Raw genomic sequence first — 17,076 nt, 5'->3', positions numbered from 1 at the left:
CTTTACACCTCCTTCATGCAGCAAATTCTCTCCTCTCCACCAGGCAGCAGCAAAAAGAAAACCCTTTCCCCTACTAACAGGATACAAAATGTGCATTTTAGGAGCTTAAAAAGAGGGGTTTTTTTTAAAAGCAGTTTTTATGGGAATACAGCCTCAGAGACAGCTCCAACCTGGGCGAAGATGTATTCCAGGGAATCAGCATCCAGGATGGGGGTCCCCTCTGGGGCCAGCTTCTTGTCATAGGCCTTGGCCCTCCTGGGGCAGTGCCTCCACACCGAGGGCTCGCTCTCGCTGGTCCCGTGCCAGTTGGTGAAATAGTATCTGCCAAAAAAAAAAAAAAAAAGGCAGAACCTTGAAAAACCTCCCTTGGGAAAAGCCTCCATTCCCACAAGATAATTTGGGTTTTGGAAAGCAAAGCAGTTCAAAGGAAGAATCGGTCAGAATTCTGCCTGAAGGTAAAGTGGGCCAACATTCCAGCACAGTCCTGGCCTGAGGAACTGGGGGGAAATTATTATGTAATATAATTATTATCTATTATTAGGGGTTATTTTTGTTAGAGAGATGGAGCACCTCTCCTGTGAGGAAAGACAGATTTGAGAATGTTCACCTGGAGAGGAGAAGGATCCAGGGAGAGCTCAGAGCCCCTGGCAGGGCCTGAAGGGGCTCCAGGAGAGCTGCAGAGGGACTGGGGACAAGGCAGGGAGGGACAGGACACAGGGAATGGCTGGAAGCTGGAAGTGGGAAGATTTAGGTGGATTTTGGGAAGGAATTCCTGGCTGGGAGGGTGGGCAGGCCCTGGAATAGAATTCCCAGAGCAGCTGTGGCTGCCCCTGGATCCCTGGCAGTGCCCAAGGCCAGGCTGGAGCAGCCTGGGACAGTGGGAGGTGTCCCTGGGATGGGATGGGATGGGATGGGATGGGATTTAAGGTCCCTCCCAGTCCAAACCAGTTTGGGATTGACATTTATAAAGCCCCAAATCTGCAGTGGCCAAGGGCGGAGTGGCTCAGCCTCATTGCAGAGTCAGGATCCTCAGCAAAACAAAGTTAATATTTTGAGTTGAGCTCTTCTTAGGCGGGAACTCCAGCCCAAAACTGTGCCAAAAACTCCTGACGAGAACCAGAGGATACTCAGGAACTCCTTGGGCTGAGGCCTGGAGAGCAGAGCAAAGCAAATCCTTCTGAAATCCAGAGGAAATGACTTTGCTTCCCTGTTCTCCTGCAGAAGAGGAGTCGGAATTAACAACTCCAATTCTTCTGTTATTTCCTGAAAACAATCAGGGGCCAGGTTCTGTGTATTGTTTGGGACTGAGAGGAGACTTGGCTCCTTTTCCTAATTAACTGCTCTCATTAACACACCGCTGAGGAGCCACAAAAACAACGGGAGCCCCATAGCCTGAGGGACGAGTGAGTGCAGGAGAATCTTTTCCTTGGAAAGTCCCTGGATTCCTGGGAGTCATTCTGGGTATTTCCCTTCCACATCTGGAACAGGAACAGCAATTTCCCCGTTCCCAGGTGAGCTGGGGAGGGAATTGTGCCCTGAGCTCCCCCTCAGAGCATCTTCCACCATTGCTCATCATTCCCTTACATAGCTCTAGACAATCCTACAAAATTATATTATATTATATTATATTATATTATATTATATTATATTATATTATATTATATTATATTATATATATTATATTATATTATATATATTATATTATATTATATTATATTATATTATATTACATTACATTACATTATATTATATTACATTACATTACATTATATTACATCACATTATATATTATATTATATTATATTATATTATATTATATTATATTATATTATATTATATTATATTATATATTACATTATTTGTATTATATTATATATTAATATTAAATATTCTGTCATTACATGACATTATATCACATTACATTATATTATATTGCATTACATTATATTGCATTCTATTACATTATATTACATATTGTACTCTTTATTATGCTATTATATAATAGTTTGTCATATGTTATGTTATTTATTGTGATATTATATAATATTTTATTACCAAAACCCATTCTTCACTGCCAAAATTTTTTTCAAAATCCTCCCATCCCTACAAAAACATAAGTTTACTTGTATTTTAACAAATACAAAATCTAAGTACATTTCAGTAAAAAAATATAAAACTCTATCAAGTACAAAAAAAACCACTAACCACTCCACAAATAAAAAAAAACCACAGAAATATAAATTACACAAAAATTCCAACCCTTGTATTTCACCCACCTGTATATATTTGTATAAAATTTATATAATTTTATAAAAAATTATAAACTTGAAGTTCCTTTATAAGTATAAAAATCAGTATTATAAAAAATTATTAAATAATAACTTTGATAAAATAGAAAATTCAATCAAATATCTACCCAACAAATAATTAACAATGTCATCAATACACTATTCATAATTCAAACAAGAGGGGGAGATGGTAAAACTCCAGGTATTTAAAATTTCAAACTTTCTTTACTAAAAAACACAAGCACACAAAATACTACAAAAATGCTATCAAAATCCACAAAATATTACAAAAATGTTACAAAGATCCACAAAATACTGCAAAAATGCTGCAGAAATCCATAAAATCCTACAAAAATACTACAAAGATCCACAAAATACTCCGAAAATACTACAGAGATTCACAGAATGCTGTGAAAATGCTGCAGAAATCCACAAAATACTACAAAATACTGCAGAAATCCACAAAATACTACAAAATACTGCAGAAATCCACAAAATACTACAAAATGCTGCAGAAATCCACAAAATATTACAAAAATGCTATCAAAATCCACAAAATATTACAAAAATGTTACAAAAATCCACAAAGTGCTGCAAGAATACTGCAGAAATCCACAAAATGCTACAGAAATACTACAAAGATCCACAAAATGCTACAAAAATGCTGCAGAAATCCACAAAATAGTACAAAATGCTATCGAAATCCACAAAATATTAGAAAAATGTTACAAAAATCCATCAAATACTACAAAAATACTCCACAGATCCACAAAATACTACAAAAATACTACAAAGATCCACAAAATGCTACCAAAATGCTGCAGAAATCCACAAAATACTACAAAATGCTATAGAAATCCACAAAATATTACAAGTGTTACAAAAAATCCACAAAATACTGCAAAAATACTACAAAGATCCACAGAGTGCTACAAAAATACTATATAAATCCACAAAATATTACAAAAATGTTACAAAAATCCAGCAAATATTACAAAAATACTCCACAGATCCACAAAATACTACAAAAATACTACAAAGATCCACAAAATGCTACAAAAATGCTGCAGAAATCCACAAAATGCTACAAAAATCCACAAAATATTACAAAAATGTTACAAAAATCCACCAAATAATGCAAAAATGCTGCAGGAATCCACAAAATGCTACAAAAATACTACAGAAATCCACAAAGTATTACACAAATACTACACAAATACTACACAAATCCACCAAATACTACAAAAATGCTCCACAGATCCACAAAATGCCACAAAAATGCTACAAAAATGCACAAAATGCTATAGAAATCCACAAAATATTACAAAAATGCTGCAGAAAACCACAGAATACTACACAAATACTACACAAATACTCCAAAACTACTACAGAAATCCACAAAGAACTACACAAATACTACAGAACTGCTACACAAATGCACAAAATACTCAAAAAATACTACAAAGATCCACAAAATGCTACAAAAATACTACAGAAATGCACAAAATGCTATAGAAATCCACAAAATGTTACAAAAATGCTACAGATTCACAAAATGCTGCAGAAATCCACAAAATATTAGAAAAATACTGCAGAAATCCACAAAATGCCACAGAAATACTACAGAGATTCACAAAATCCTACAAAAATACTACTCAAACCAACAAAATCCTACAAAAATGCTGCAGAGATCCAAAAAACCCTATAAAAATACTACAGAGATCAAAAAAATCCTACAGAAATACTACTCAAACCAACAAAGTCCTACAAAAACACTGCAGAGATCCAAAAAATCCTACAAAAAAATTCAACATTTAAATTTTTTTTAAATTTAAAAGGATTTTAAAAATATATTTCTGAATGATCACGTACAGTTAATCCACTGCTCTATTAAAAAGAAATAAAAAATTTAATTTTGAAAAATATTTTCTTTAAGAATTCTTTTCTGAATGATCACGTACAGTTAATCCACTGCTCTATTAAAAATTAAAAATAAAAAACCTAATTTTTTTTAATTAAAAAGTTTTAATATTTAAAAAATTCATTTCTGAATGATCACGTACAGTTAATCCACTGCTCTATTAAAAATTTTTAAAAAGTAATTTTTTTAAAATTAAAAAATTTAATATTTAAAAAATTCATTTCTGAATGATCACGTACAGTTAACCCACTGCTCTATTAAAAATTTTAAAAAACTAATTTTTTTTAAATTAATTTTTTTTTTAATGATGGAAAGCAGTGGCTCTTCCAACTGCTTCATTCTACGAAATGGTACAACAGAAAAAAAAAATACAGAAAATAAAGCTCAGCATAAATTAATTGTGTTCATGATTATTTTCAGGAAACAACAAAAGAATTGGAGTCGTTAATTATCTTAAATCGCCTTGTTGGGTTATGAACAGGCAAAAATTATTTTTAACAGGGAGCTGTTCAGGGAATTTTAAGGAAGGTGCCTCCCATCATTCACCCAGAGCAGAAACACAAACACCAAACACAGCAAAATCTGGTTTTTAAGACTCAAATTTCTTAATTAATTAATGGAATTGAAAAGTTAATTATTAAAAAATTAATTAAATTTAAAAGTAGTTAATTAATTAGATGTTCTTAATAATTAAGAGGATGAAATCCTCACAACTACACTTTAAATATCACCTTCTGTTACTGAGAAAAACAGAATTTGAGGCTCAGGGGGAATTCCCACGACAGCAGGAATTTTTATTATTCCGGGTTTTGTTTCTGTGCCTGGTCTCGGGGCACCCTGAGCTCTGTAAAAACCTTTCAGAGTCCCTCAGTTCTGGTGTTTTGTGGTGTTTGTCTGCCCAGCCTGCTCACAGCTGAGATGTGCCAGGATTAAGGCATGAATAACACTAAAGAAAAAAGGGAAATACCCCAACATCCTCCTCCTCCTCCAGAAATAGGAATTACCATAACTTGAAAAGCAAAGGTCAGTCATTGCTCCTTGCAGCAGTTCACCCAACAATAACAATTCCAGCTCAAAAATCACATTGCAGAGCCCTCTCCTCGCAGTTCCCTGCAGCCCAGAGTGTGGGAATATTATTTACAAGGTTATTTTCTTACAGCTGGCCCTTGAAGAACCAAGAGACCTGTGCACTTCCTAAAGTTCCTGCATTCATTATTCCTGCAAGCCAAGTTTATCTCATACATTTCTCTCCTATACTGAGCATTTAAAGCTCACAGTGCTGCTAGGAAAGTCATAATAAGAGGAAGAGGAAGAGGAAGAGGAGGAGAATCAGAAGAATCAGAAGAAGAAGAATAAGAAATAGAAGAAGAATCAGAAGTAGAAATAGAAGAAGAAGAATTGGAAGAACAAGAAGAATCAGAAGAAGAAGAAGAATCAGAAGAAGAAGAATAAGAAATAGAAGAAGAAGAATCAGAAGAACAAGAAGAAGAATCAGAAGAAGAAATAGAAGAGGAAGAATCAGAAGAATCAGAAGTAGAAGAAGAATGAGAAGAACAAGAAGAAGAAGACTCAGAAGAAGAAGAATCAGAAGAAGAATCAGAAGAAGAATTGGAAGAAGAAGAAGAATCAGAAGAATAAGAAATAGAAGAAGAATCAGAAGAAGAATCAGAAGAAGATGAAGAAGAATCAGAAGAAGAATCAGAAGAAGAAGAAGAGTCAGAAGAAGAAGAATCAGAAGAAGAAATAGAAGAAGAATCAGAAGTAGAAGAAGCAGAAGAAGAATCAGAAGAAGAATGAGAAGAACAAGAAGAATGAGAAGAACAAGAAGAATCAGAAGAACAAGAACAAGAATCAGAAGAACAAGAATCAGAAGAACAAGAATAATCAGAAGAAGAATCAGAAGAAGAATCAGAAGAAGAAGAATCAGAATCAAAAGAAGAATCAGAAGAAGAAGAACAAGAAGACAAATCAGAAGTGGTGCAGAATGAGATTTCTACCAAATCCTAAAAGGATCAAACTCCCCCTGGATGAGGCTGGGGCACTGTCCCAGCCCCAGATCCATGTGCTGGACTTCCAGGAGGCCACCTGGGGCTACGTCTGAGCCCCAGATCCTGGGAATATCCTGGCTCCTGGTTGGATTTTTTCACATTTTCCCACAGACCCCTGGCAGTCCTGGAGAATTCCAAAAGCAACAGCCTGCTGCCTTTTCCTTTTAGGAGTAAAATTCCCACTGATTTCAGTGGGAACTGGAACACTTCAAATGGAAATTCATCCATAAAAGCACTGACACAAAACCCAGTGGTTTGGAGCCAATTTTCCAATTAACTTTGACCTTGTTCACTCCCAGCTTTGTGAAAACAACTTCTCATACTTTTTCAACTTTTTTTTCTCAAGGCTAAACCCCAAAGATATAAAGAAATCAGGAGATATTTGAAGCTCCTGCTGCTCATCTCTCCTCTAAGCTGTGCAAACCAAGTTGCTGCTTTTGGTTTTGCTTCCCTGCTTCTTCAGGGAGCTCAGGAATAAATAAATCTCTTTTTTTTTTCAGGTGTTTTCTCTTACCTCATGCGATAATGGAGCCTGAAGGATGATTTTTCCTCCACCTTGAAGACCTGGTTTGGTGCATACCAGAGCTTTTTGTTCTCATCATACAGAGCAAAGAGGTTGTGGCACAGAGGGGACACAGCTGGCACAAAAACACACAAATGGATGAATCACAAAGCCCCAGTGCACATCCACACCCCAAAACACAAAAGCATAAAGCAAATATTGGATCATGAAAAGAAACTGATACTGGGGGATTAGCTCGAAACAAATATTAGGGAGGAAAGGTTGAGGTGGAGCTGTCACCTTGGTTCAACCCATGGGGTTTGGGGTGGATTGAACAGATATTTCTGGGGTTAAAGTGATCCTCAAATCCTGATTTTGCCCAAGGTCTGAGCTTCAAGGAAATGATTTAAAAGCTTCACCTTGTCCAGGTTACAGAAAAGGGAGTTTTACCAAACCTTTATTTTATTAATAAATTCAACCCCCAGAGGTGAAAGGAGGTTTTGGCGAACAAGCAGAAAGCTTTGGTTGGTCCACAGAGAAAGAACCCAGAAAAAGCTTTGGTCTGTTCCAGCTAAGAATATACTTTGACACCAATGGACTGATCTGCTTTAACTTTGCATTTACTCCATCCCAGAGCTGCTGGAATTCCTTGTGCCAGCTCTGGGAGCAGCTGCACCAGCCCCCAAAGAGCAGCTCCTGCACACCAACATAAATAGGTGGCTGTTAAATACCCCTCACTGTGCTTAAATCTCTTAAAAAACCAACATCAGCACTCATTTGGTGAGGTTTGTCCATAATTTCACCCATTCCCATGGAAGAGGAGCAATTAGGCAAATGAGCTGAAGGGGATTACAAGAATCCAGGGGGATGTGGGCAAAGAAAACATTTGAGAGCTGCAGGAAAATTCCTGCCCAGTTCCCCCGTTCTCACCCCACAGCAGCTGGACAAGGTTTGGTGTTCCATGGGGAAAGAACCTCAGAACTGTAAACACAAAAGCCCAGTGGGCTGTGAGATCAAACAGAGATGAAATCCACTTTTTCTGTGGAATTCCAGGAGCTTTGCTGAGCCCCAGCCCAGAGGGAAGAGCACAGCAGAGCCCCTGACACGTGAGGGATGCACACGAGCTCCAAGCAGCTTTGTGGGGATTTACTGGGATAGGGAGGCTCTTCCTCTGGCTGACACACAGAGGATGCCTCCCTTTGGCTGCTGCCAGCCCCTGAGAGCTGAAATAAATCCCAATACTCACAACACCTCTGGGCAGCCTCAATGCACAGCTCCTCCGAGGTGAACTCGCCGCTGGAGTAACAGATGGGGGCTTTGTCCTGCAGGTAGAAGAGGATTTCCAGCCCCTGGTGTTGAGCTTCCAGGTTGAGCTCATTTTTCCTGGTGCTCCTCATTTTTGCACAGAAAGCCATGGCTTTGCAATCTTCTTTTACGTTGAGATACTGGGAATGCAGGGAAGAGAGCAAAGGGAAACGTGAGGGGAGCTGGAATTATCAGGACACAAATCCATCCCCGCTGGCTGGGCACCACAATCCTCCAAACCCTCAGGTGGGGATTTATTCAAAATCAACGAGGTGAAAGGGGGAAAAAAAGAAATTATTCTGGTTCTGGGAACTCTGCTCCAAATCATTCCCTTCTCTTCTGGTGGTGCCACAGCTTTTCTGCAAGGTTTCTCTTCTCAAAGCAGAAATAACTTTCACATCCTTCAGCACCTCGTTGGCTGGAAAACAACACTTGAGCCTGAGTGATTTAAACAGCTCTCATCTGATATTTCCTTTTTTAAAAAGTCAGCTTCTATTTTTACAGCCCCTTAACAGCAAAATATCTCTCATTGTTTTCTCCTCTCTCACCCTTTGTGTTTGAAACTGCTGATGGTTTATGAGTCATGATGTATTTTATAGGATTTATTGGCATTTATTTTTTATTACTACTTCTCTGTCTCTCCAGGAGGAAAATGAGTAGGTTTAATGCAAGAGCTTTTAGATTGCCAAGGATGCACAACAGGGCAGCTCTCACTCAAAATAAAATCTCATTTTATACCCAGTGCTTAAACAGAAAGAGCTAAAAGTAATTTGAGTTATTTGGATTCTTTGCTCCATGTTTTTCTAAGCTTTAAAAAGCCCAAACCACCAATTTTATAGTTTAGGAAATTAATCCTCCCACCAAAAAAAAAAAAATAAACCCCCAAAACCAACACACCTGCATTTATGTGCCTGTGGGATCCTCTACACAACTGAAATGGGTCTTCACTCTCCCCAGGAGAAGCTTCACTCTGACTGACTGAAAAAAAAAGGAAAAATAAGCATTATCAGGAATGGCTTTGTACAGCTTGAGGCACAAATGAAATGGTCAGGCTGATAAAATTTCACCTGCAGTCCCAGGGAACAGAGATTATTAGTATTATTATTATTATTATTATTAGTAGTAGTAGTAGTAGTAGTAGTAGTAGTAGTAGTAGTATTAAATATATATAATAATGTATAATAATAATAGTAATAATAATAGTAATAATAATAGTAATAGTAATAGTAATAGTAATAGTAATAGTAATAGTAATAGTAATAGTAATAATAACAATAATTTTAAAAAACAACTGAGCCATGGCCTCAGCCAAAGCCAGTCCCAGGAACCACCCAGGAGTTTGGGCACATCCACTGATCCCTTCTGACACTTTGGGGGCACTGCCTGAGATGCAGCCAAAAAAACCAGGAAAACCTTGGTTATTCCCTGGATTTCCCCCTGTTTTCAGTTTGGAACTGTTCTCATCACAAGCCTCAGCTGTGACACCACAGGGACATTTTCCTCTGGGCTTCATCTCCTCCATGCCTTCATTGCTCACATTTTTATTAGATATTAATTCCAGTTCTTCCCTGCTCTCTGTTTTTCCTTCCCCTCCCAGATTATCATTTCAAATGTGTCCAAACTCCACCTGACACTGCTGCTGGTTTGGGAACCCTCACCCATCACTCATCTGAGCCTGAAAATTCCTCCACTTCCAGCCTCCATCCCCCCTTTTTCCCTCCTCCCCATCCCTGCCAAAACGTGTTTAAAACAAATGTGTGTTTATTGGTTTTGCTTCACCTGTGTGAAGTTGATCTGACCTAGCAGACTTCAGCAAATATTGTCAGACAGAGCCACACAGCCTCCCTGGTGCTTGGGAAGAGCCCAGCAAACCTGATCCTATCCCAGAAAAAAAATAATATTGAAGAGCCTGGCACACATTCCCAATTAAATTGCATTTTTTCTGCCATCCCTGCCACTTGAATGCTGAATTTGAGGTTCCAGACACGTTCCCTTGGCAATAATATGGGGAAGAAGTAATTGAGAGTGTGATTTTTGGCCTATGCAGACTAAGCCAGGAATTCTTTCTGCACAGCACCATAAAACTGAAATGCAAATGGTGAAAATTATTCATATAATTAATACGGTATTAATATTATTTCTGTAATAAATATAATTTATAAATAATATATTAATATTATATTAATATTATTTCTGCACAGCACCATAAAACTGAATTGTAAAAGGTGAAATTTATTAACTTGAATCTCATTAAAACCCTCTTTTAAATCACATATAACTGAAGCTCAGTACATTGCAATGTCTGTGTGGGCCTAATGTTAAAAAGATTGTCCAGATGTTTTAAAATGTGAGGGGGAATAGAAAACCACTGCCTTTTACAGCTTCATAAATCCAACTTCTTGTTTTTCAGCAGAGCTGCTTTGCTTTGGTTAAAAGCTCCTACTCTTGGTTTTAGTCACAGCAATTCCCAGAATCCTAAAAACCTTTAAGTGCTGCTGCATTTACAAAACCTTCTGGGTTTGAACCGAACAACCCGGCATCCAATCCCTGATTTATTATTTCCTAATGGCTTTCCCAGACATTTCCCCGCTCGCTGTCAGGGATTCACCTTTTAAAAATGCATTTTCATCTTCCAGAAAGGCTCCTTCCAGCCAGACAAATTCCTGCTCTGTCTGAGCATCCTTCTCCACACCTACACAGGCAAATGCTTCCTCTCTGAAAAGTGATTTTTATCCTTTGCCACTGTCTCAGAGCTTCACAAATTGTTCTTTGTGTCTTTTTTTTTTGGCCTCTTCTCTACTCCAAGGGATGTGCTCAGTCCCTGCTGCATTTGCTTTTTTTTCAGGCATATTTTCATTTCACTTCATTTCTCCTTCTCCCAGTGGAAGCAGCTCTTTGTGATGCACCCTCCAAAATATTTTTGGGAATGCAGGACGGCCTTTCTTGAGATCCCACTCCCCCAGGCAAAGGCTTTTCCTGCTTATTTAAAATCCTGACCCACCCATGGTTGGCCAAGGGAAGCCAGGTGAGGAATTATTTTCCTCACACACAGACAGAGCCCTCAAAAACTTCTGGTATCACAAAGAATTATGAAATAGGGAGAGGGAAGTCTAAAGGTGGGTTGCAAATCAGTTTGGCCATTAAACTATTAGGATATTTGGGAGAGAATAATATTTGGTAAAAACTCAAGTTCCTGACTATGATTTGCTACATTTGCTGTAGCCCAGCAGCTCCAGCATTTTTAAGGAAAAAAACAGATGTACAACAGTATTTGTTAAACAACCCCTTTAGACTCGTGCATGCCTCAAAAACTAAGAAAAGGCAGATGCAGAAATTAAATATTTTTGACACACTGTGCATATTTTCCTTGAGCCAGAAGGATGCTGCTCCACCAAGCCCACACTTCACCATAAACCAGGATCCTGGAAGCCAAATGCAAAGAGGGAACGTCCATTGCAGGGGCAAAAGTCCCTAAAACATGAATACAGGAAAATCCCAGCTACAATCTGACCAACCCAAAACTCACTTTGGAGCACCGTTTGCAAGTTCTTCCTCTTTTCTGCCCTCTCAGCCAATCTGGTTTCAGGTTTCCTAACCTCTTAGAGAATGAAAATTTAGATATATGAGCACATGCTATTTGTTTTCCACAGGATTCTCTCACCAAACGTATATTTTATTTGTTTTAATTATTTGTTATTGTGTTTATTCTATGCTTTTATTCAGAGTGATCACATCACACGCTGTTTACCCCAAACCAGACCGAATAATTCCCCTTGGGATTTTCTGTGCAATCCATGCTGTGATATGACCGATCCACGCTGTAAAATTGTGTTTTAAAACAGGGCCAGGAGGGCACAGAATGGGAATTTTCACCAAAAGTGGTCGATGTGCAGCAAAGTTCTCAAGAACTGAAAACCAGCCAGCTTCGTTAGCGGCACGCTAATATTAACAGCAATTAAATATTTCCATTTTTAGCTCTCCAGCTCTGAAAAGCACACAAACACAAAATCACCTTTTTTTTTTTTTTCTGTATTACCTGCTCTTTCCAGCCTGATTTTCCTTTGGATACAGACTGGGCTGCTATAATGACCAATTTTTCACAGTCTGGTTTGGGTTGGAAGTGACCTTTAAAGGTCACAACCAGTCTGCAACGAGCAGGGGCATCTTCAGCTAAGTTTTTATAGCTTATAAATGTGTGCTTAATTCTCTTTCATCCCCAATTTCTGGTATAATATCTTTAAACGATACAATTCTTGAGGTTTACAACCAATTATTCTATCCTTTATAGCCAACCCCAAGCACATCTCTGCTAAACCAGGATCAATTTCCTTGGAGGCAAAGAAAGCCTCAAGAAGCCATCACGGAAACCTCCCAACAACAACCTGATTTTTCTCTAATTAAGTTTTAATTACAGAATTAATTTAATTTTAGTAAGTTTTTCCTCACAACTATCTAAAAAACAGCTTTATTGTCCAGACTGATGCTCATGGGGCTGAAGGGGCATTCCAGTTTTAAAGTGATTTACACGGACAATTTGTTTTTATTCCTGCCCGGGACATGGCATTAATGATCCTTTTCCTTCCTTGATGTTCTCCTCTCTGATCCCCATGCCCGAGGCAGTTTGGGGATGGAAGATGGGATGGGAATTCTCTGGAGAAGAGCCACGCCACCTTCCCAGCAGCGGGGCAGAGCTCCGGGAAGCGCGGCCTCTTCCCGCTGGCACGGCGCTGATTCCAGGCGTTTCCTGAGGGGCATTTCAGACCTGTGCAAAAGCTTCCAGGGAAACCATCCTGGCAAACACCTCGGGGTTTTTCACAGGAGAAAGTGTCAAGGGTTGTGCAGAGCTCAGTGTTCCTGAGGGATGTGCAGCAGGATGTGGCAGCGCTCCGGATAAAAGTTACAACTCCCATGGGAGGGAATTTAAAGGGAATGAGGCACTGGGAGCGAGGAGGGGTCACGCACAGCAGCTCTGCTCACACACTGCAGCAGCTCCAGAGCCCCAGTGCAGCACACGCTCAGGAAGAGCTGGATCCAGGGAATGGCTCTGCCTCCTCCAGGAGAGGAGAACACGCTGCAGTCATGGTACAGATCCACGGAATGGGAAGAATGGAAAAGAACGGGGAATGGAGGAAAACCCACCCCAACAGGAGCTGTCTCTGCTGAATGGGAGGCCAGAGCAGGCCAACACCATCACACAGCTGGACATTGAGACGCTGGAGCACATCCAGAGGGACAACGAGGCTGGAGAGGGGCTGGAACACAAACCCTGTGAGGAACCACTGAGGGAGCTGGGGGTGCTCAGCCTGGAGAAAAGGAGACTCAGGCTGACCTCAGCTCTCTCCACAGCTCCTGAAAGGTGCCTGTGCTCAGCTGGGCTTGGGCTCTGTCTCCAGGCAGCACTGACAGAGCCAGAGCACACAGGCTCAGGCTGTGCCAAGGGAAATACAGGTTGGATATCAGGAAAAGGCTTTTCCAGAAAGGTGATAAAGTTCTGGAATGGCTGCCCGGGGAGGTGGTGCAGTCCCCACCCCTGGGTGTGTTTAAACAGCCTGGATGTGGCACTGGGTGCCAGGGTTTAGCTGAGGTGTTGGGGCTGGGCTGGACTCCATGATCTTGAAGGTCTCTTCCAACCCAGGGATTCTGTGATTCTGTGAACTGACCCTGTGTGGACACAGGGCCAGGGCAGGGCTGGAGCAGCTTTCCCAAGCAGGAAAAGCCACCAGGAAAGAGGGGAAGCAGTTTCATGAAGGTCTGTAACTGGGTTATTCCTCTCCTCTAACCAGGCAGGAGCAAGAGAGGTCACTTCATCCTGTTCTCCTGAGCCTTAAAATCTCCGAGATCCCACCGTGCTGAAATGATGGATGAAGAAACCTCTGGGGACTCGTCATGCATTTACAGGCTCTCAGAGCTCCAAGTTCTCCTAAAAGCCAGGTTTTAAGAGTCCATCCCACCTCACCCAATTCATTGAACAGAATTCACTGACTCCACTGACAGAATTCACTGACTCTTGGGATGATCCCCAAGTCCCAGATGTGCCATCCTGGCACCTGTTCCACGGGATACTTCCTTCGATAATTCCATGTTGGTTTTCTTAGTTTTTACAGAGATGGGGCAACTGAGAGGTGTTTTAGAAGATTTTATTCCATTATCAGTCTCAAGGAATAGTGAGACACAAGAGATGCAAAACTCTCAGTGTTTATATACAAATGTCTAAAAGTGTACAAACCTTCTGTTAAATTTTAAAAATTCTTTACAAATCCATTTCCCACAATTCCAAAGGAACTGTTTGTACCCCACTGCTGCAAAACAACCTCCATGACCCACTGGTGCTCCTCAACAAGGGAATCCCACATTTCACCAGTTTTTAAAGAAAAAGCAAGCACAGATTTCTTACGACAGCACCCAGATTTCTGCCGGTGCCTCAGATCTCATGTAAGAAACAAACCAAAACAAGCAAGCAGCTGAGGTCTAGCAAAGCCTAGACTGGTGAGAAATGCTCTCAAGGTGTCCTTTCTGCAAATGAGGAGCAATGAAAGGAGTTGCTGACTTACCCAGGAAATCGGTGGTAATGCCCAGCTCTCCACATCCCACCCCAACAGAGAGGTGGAAGCAGTTCCTCCAAGCCCCACCAGCCCGAGCAGGTGAACTTCTCACAGGCTTTGCTTTCTGAGCGTGTGAAACACGCAAAGGGGCCGGGACTGGGTGAGCACAGGGCCGCTGCAGAGGTCCCTCCTGCTGGCTCGTGGCCACCCCGGCTCACAAACCACACAGGGTCACTTCCCTCCTGCTCGGCCACTTCCTGGAGAGCAGCTCCAGATGTTCTTCCGGGCCTTTTTCACTTTCGTGTCTGAGCACGAAATGGAGACTCTCGGCCCAGCTCTCCCCAGCTCCTCCTTGCTGGGCAGCACTAAACTGCACACTGCGAGCAAAACTCCTCACCCCCTACAACACCCCCACCACAAAAACACAGATTTGGGGTTGGAAGGGACCTTACAGATCATCTCATGGCTGCCCCTGCCACCACACAGGAGGTCACCTGGCCTCAGAGAAGGGACAAGCAACAGGGGAGGGTTTGCAGCAGCAAAATTCCTTTTGAGCAGAGGAACAAAACTGCTTTAGGACAAAGGAGGAACAAAATTCCTCTAGGACAGCACTGTCCTGCACTGGAGCTGAGCTGCCCAGAAGCTGGGAGGGCATCCCAGCTCCTCCCATGGAATTCCTGAGGGCAAGGACCAACCCCAGCTTTCCCTTGGAAGAACAAACTGAAACAGTGGCACCTCTTACGCTCAACCTGCTCTCAAAATAAATATCACACACCTGTTGCCATTTAGGGCCCTTCCAAAGGCCCTAAAGAGGTTCTGACTACGTGCTCAACATCTCCTGTGAGAAGGGCAGAGCCCCTGAACCCCCCCAGATCTGGCAGTCATGTGCTTCCTCTGGTGGCTTTGCACTTTGGTAAGACTTTTTTAATGGTTTGCCTTTTTCTTTTTTTTTTTTTTTTTTTTGTTGTGTTTTTTTTTTCTTCTTTTTTAAATGTGGTGAGAAGATACTGTTGAAGTTCACTCTGAAAAGATCACAATTTAAATCGAGGCCCAAACAAACCTTCACCAGTTCTGTTCACCTTTTAAGAGCAAACCACCAACAAAAATATCCTCTAACCAAGAAACATTCCTGCTATAATAGAGTTGAAACCCATGAAAATCCATAATAAACTTGGGATTTACTACTGACATCAAGAGAAATTAGATCTTCAAAACCCCTCTCTGTGGTCTCTGCTCCTCTTTCCTAAAGTTAAAATTCTGCTCTAATGCTGGTAGCCCCCATCTGTATTTGGTCACAAAGGTGCTCAAGATCTCGTCAGGCTCAATGGAAAGTGGACAATATGGAGTTTTCCAACCCAAAAAAACTCCCAAGCAGAATTATTGGGCTGCACTGGTTTGATGTGCATGGAAAAAAATGTTTTCAGTTTAGAAAAGTGGGCGCAGAGTGAGCAGCTCAAGCACTTAATGGCAAAAAATGGACAACCCAAGGAAAAATCAAATGCCACTGAGACATCATTTTTAATGAAAGTGGGAAATACAGTTATTTATTGCCCATCTGTTGAGAAAAACACACACAGCAATTTCTTTTTATTATACACTAATCACCAGAGAGCACCTGTACTCACGGCTGGCTGTAAGGACATTTATCCCCCTTAGGGAAGGAGGTGGGACAGTTAATGGACTTGTCTGAACCAAAATGAGGTTTGCAAGTCCTCTGACTGAGAAGGGATCCTACATCTGTATCTCAACTCATCCCTTTAAACTGCAGGTTCAAATGTGGATGAGTGAACCCTCCCCCACCACACGCTTTGGTTTGCTTGCAATTACTTTTATATTTTCAGGCTTTAATGAACCCTCGTTTTGCCTACTCTGAATTCTTACATTGTCACCTTCAAAAAGAGGAGCTAAGCCCTAAATACCACCTGGAAAGATGACAAAGAAATGATGTGGTTCAGATCTCCTCCTAAATTGATTTTCTCTGATCCCAACTGCAACAAAGACTGGGAAAAAAAACCACTTTTAATTTCTCCCAGCTGAAGGCTCTTTTCTGCCCAAAAATCAAACACAAGGAAACTGGAAGAAAACACTTGAAACAGAAGAAGGCAATCAGTGAGAGCTAAATGAAGCCTTTAGAAAGTTGTCTCAGTAAACAACTTGAGCTCTGCCAAAAGCCAGGATCCTTGTGCCTCCCATCAGCGGCCAAAAGCAGAACTCTGGCTCCTCTGGGACACTAAGGACACTTTTTCCAAGGTTTTCTAAGGATTCTCCTGCCGAATATGAGCAGCCAGCTGCCAGCTGCTGCAGTTAAAGTCTTATCTAACAGCTGCTTTCTGCCTCAACCAGAAGGACACGCTGTTATTTGTCTGGTATCAGTTTTATCTCTGAGACAATCCCGTGTTTGAGCAGAGCAGCTCCGCCACCAGCAGCAGGAAGGAACCTGTAAATCCAGTCCTGTCCTCCAGCACCACCC

At 40.8% G+C, this 17,076-nt stretch overlaps 1 protein-coding gene across 3 annotated transcripts in view; it reads right to left on the bottom strand.

The window, feature by feature from the left end:
* JAK1 (Janus kinase 1) overlaps positions 1–17,076 on the bottom strand; it is a 56,064-nt gene that overhangs the window by 23,414 nt on the left and 15,574 nt on the right. Inside the window, exons 1-5 of one of the 3 annotated variants that reach the window (XM_053950609.1) lie at positions 10,673–11,295; positions 8,962–9,038; positions 8,006–8,204; positions 6,772–6,895; positions 171–321 (exon numbers count right to left, since the gene is read on the bottom strand). In XM_053950609.1, coding sequence (XP_053806584.1) covers positions 171–321; positions 6,772–6,895; positions 8,006–8,204; positions 8,962–8,967 — 480 coding nt within the window. In that variant the 5' untranslated portion in view covers positions 8,968–9,038; positions 10,673–11,295. Of the gene's footprint in view, positions 1–170; positions 322–6,771; positions 6,896–8,005; positions 8,205–8,961; positions 9,043–10,672; positions 11,296–17,076 lie in introns of those variants that run through there. The other 2 variants (XM_053950610.1, XM_053950611.1) reach the window with 2 other exon arrangements.

Source organism: Vidua chalybeata, chromosome 9 (genome assembly GCF_026979565.1).
Source record: "Vidua chalybeata isolate OUT-0048 chromosome 9, bVidCha1 merged haplotype, whole genome shotgun sequence".
Lineage (NCBI taxonomy): Eukaryota > Metazoa > Chordata > Aves > Passeriformes > Viduidae > Vidua > Vidua chalybeata.
This window is presented reverse-complemented; position numbering and strand designations above follow the sequence as displayed.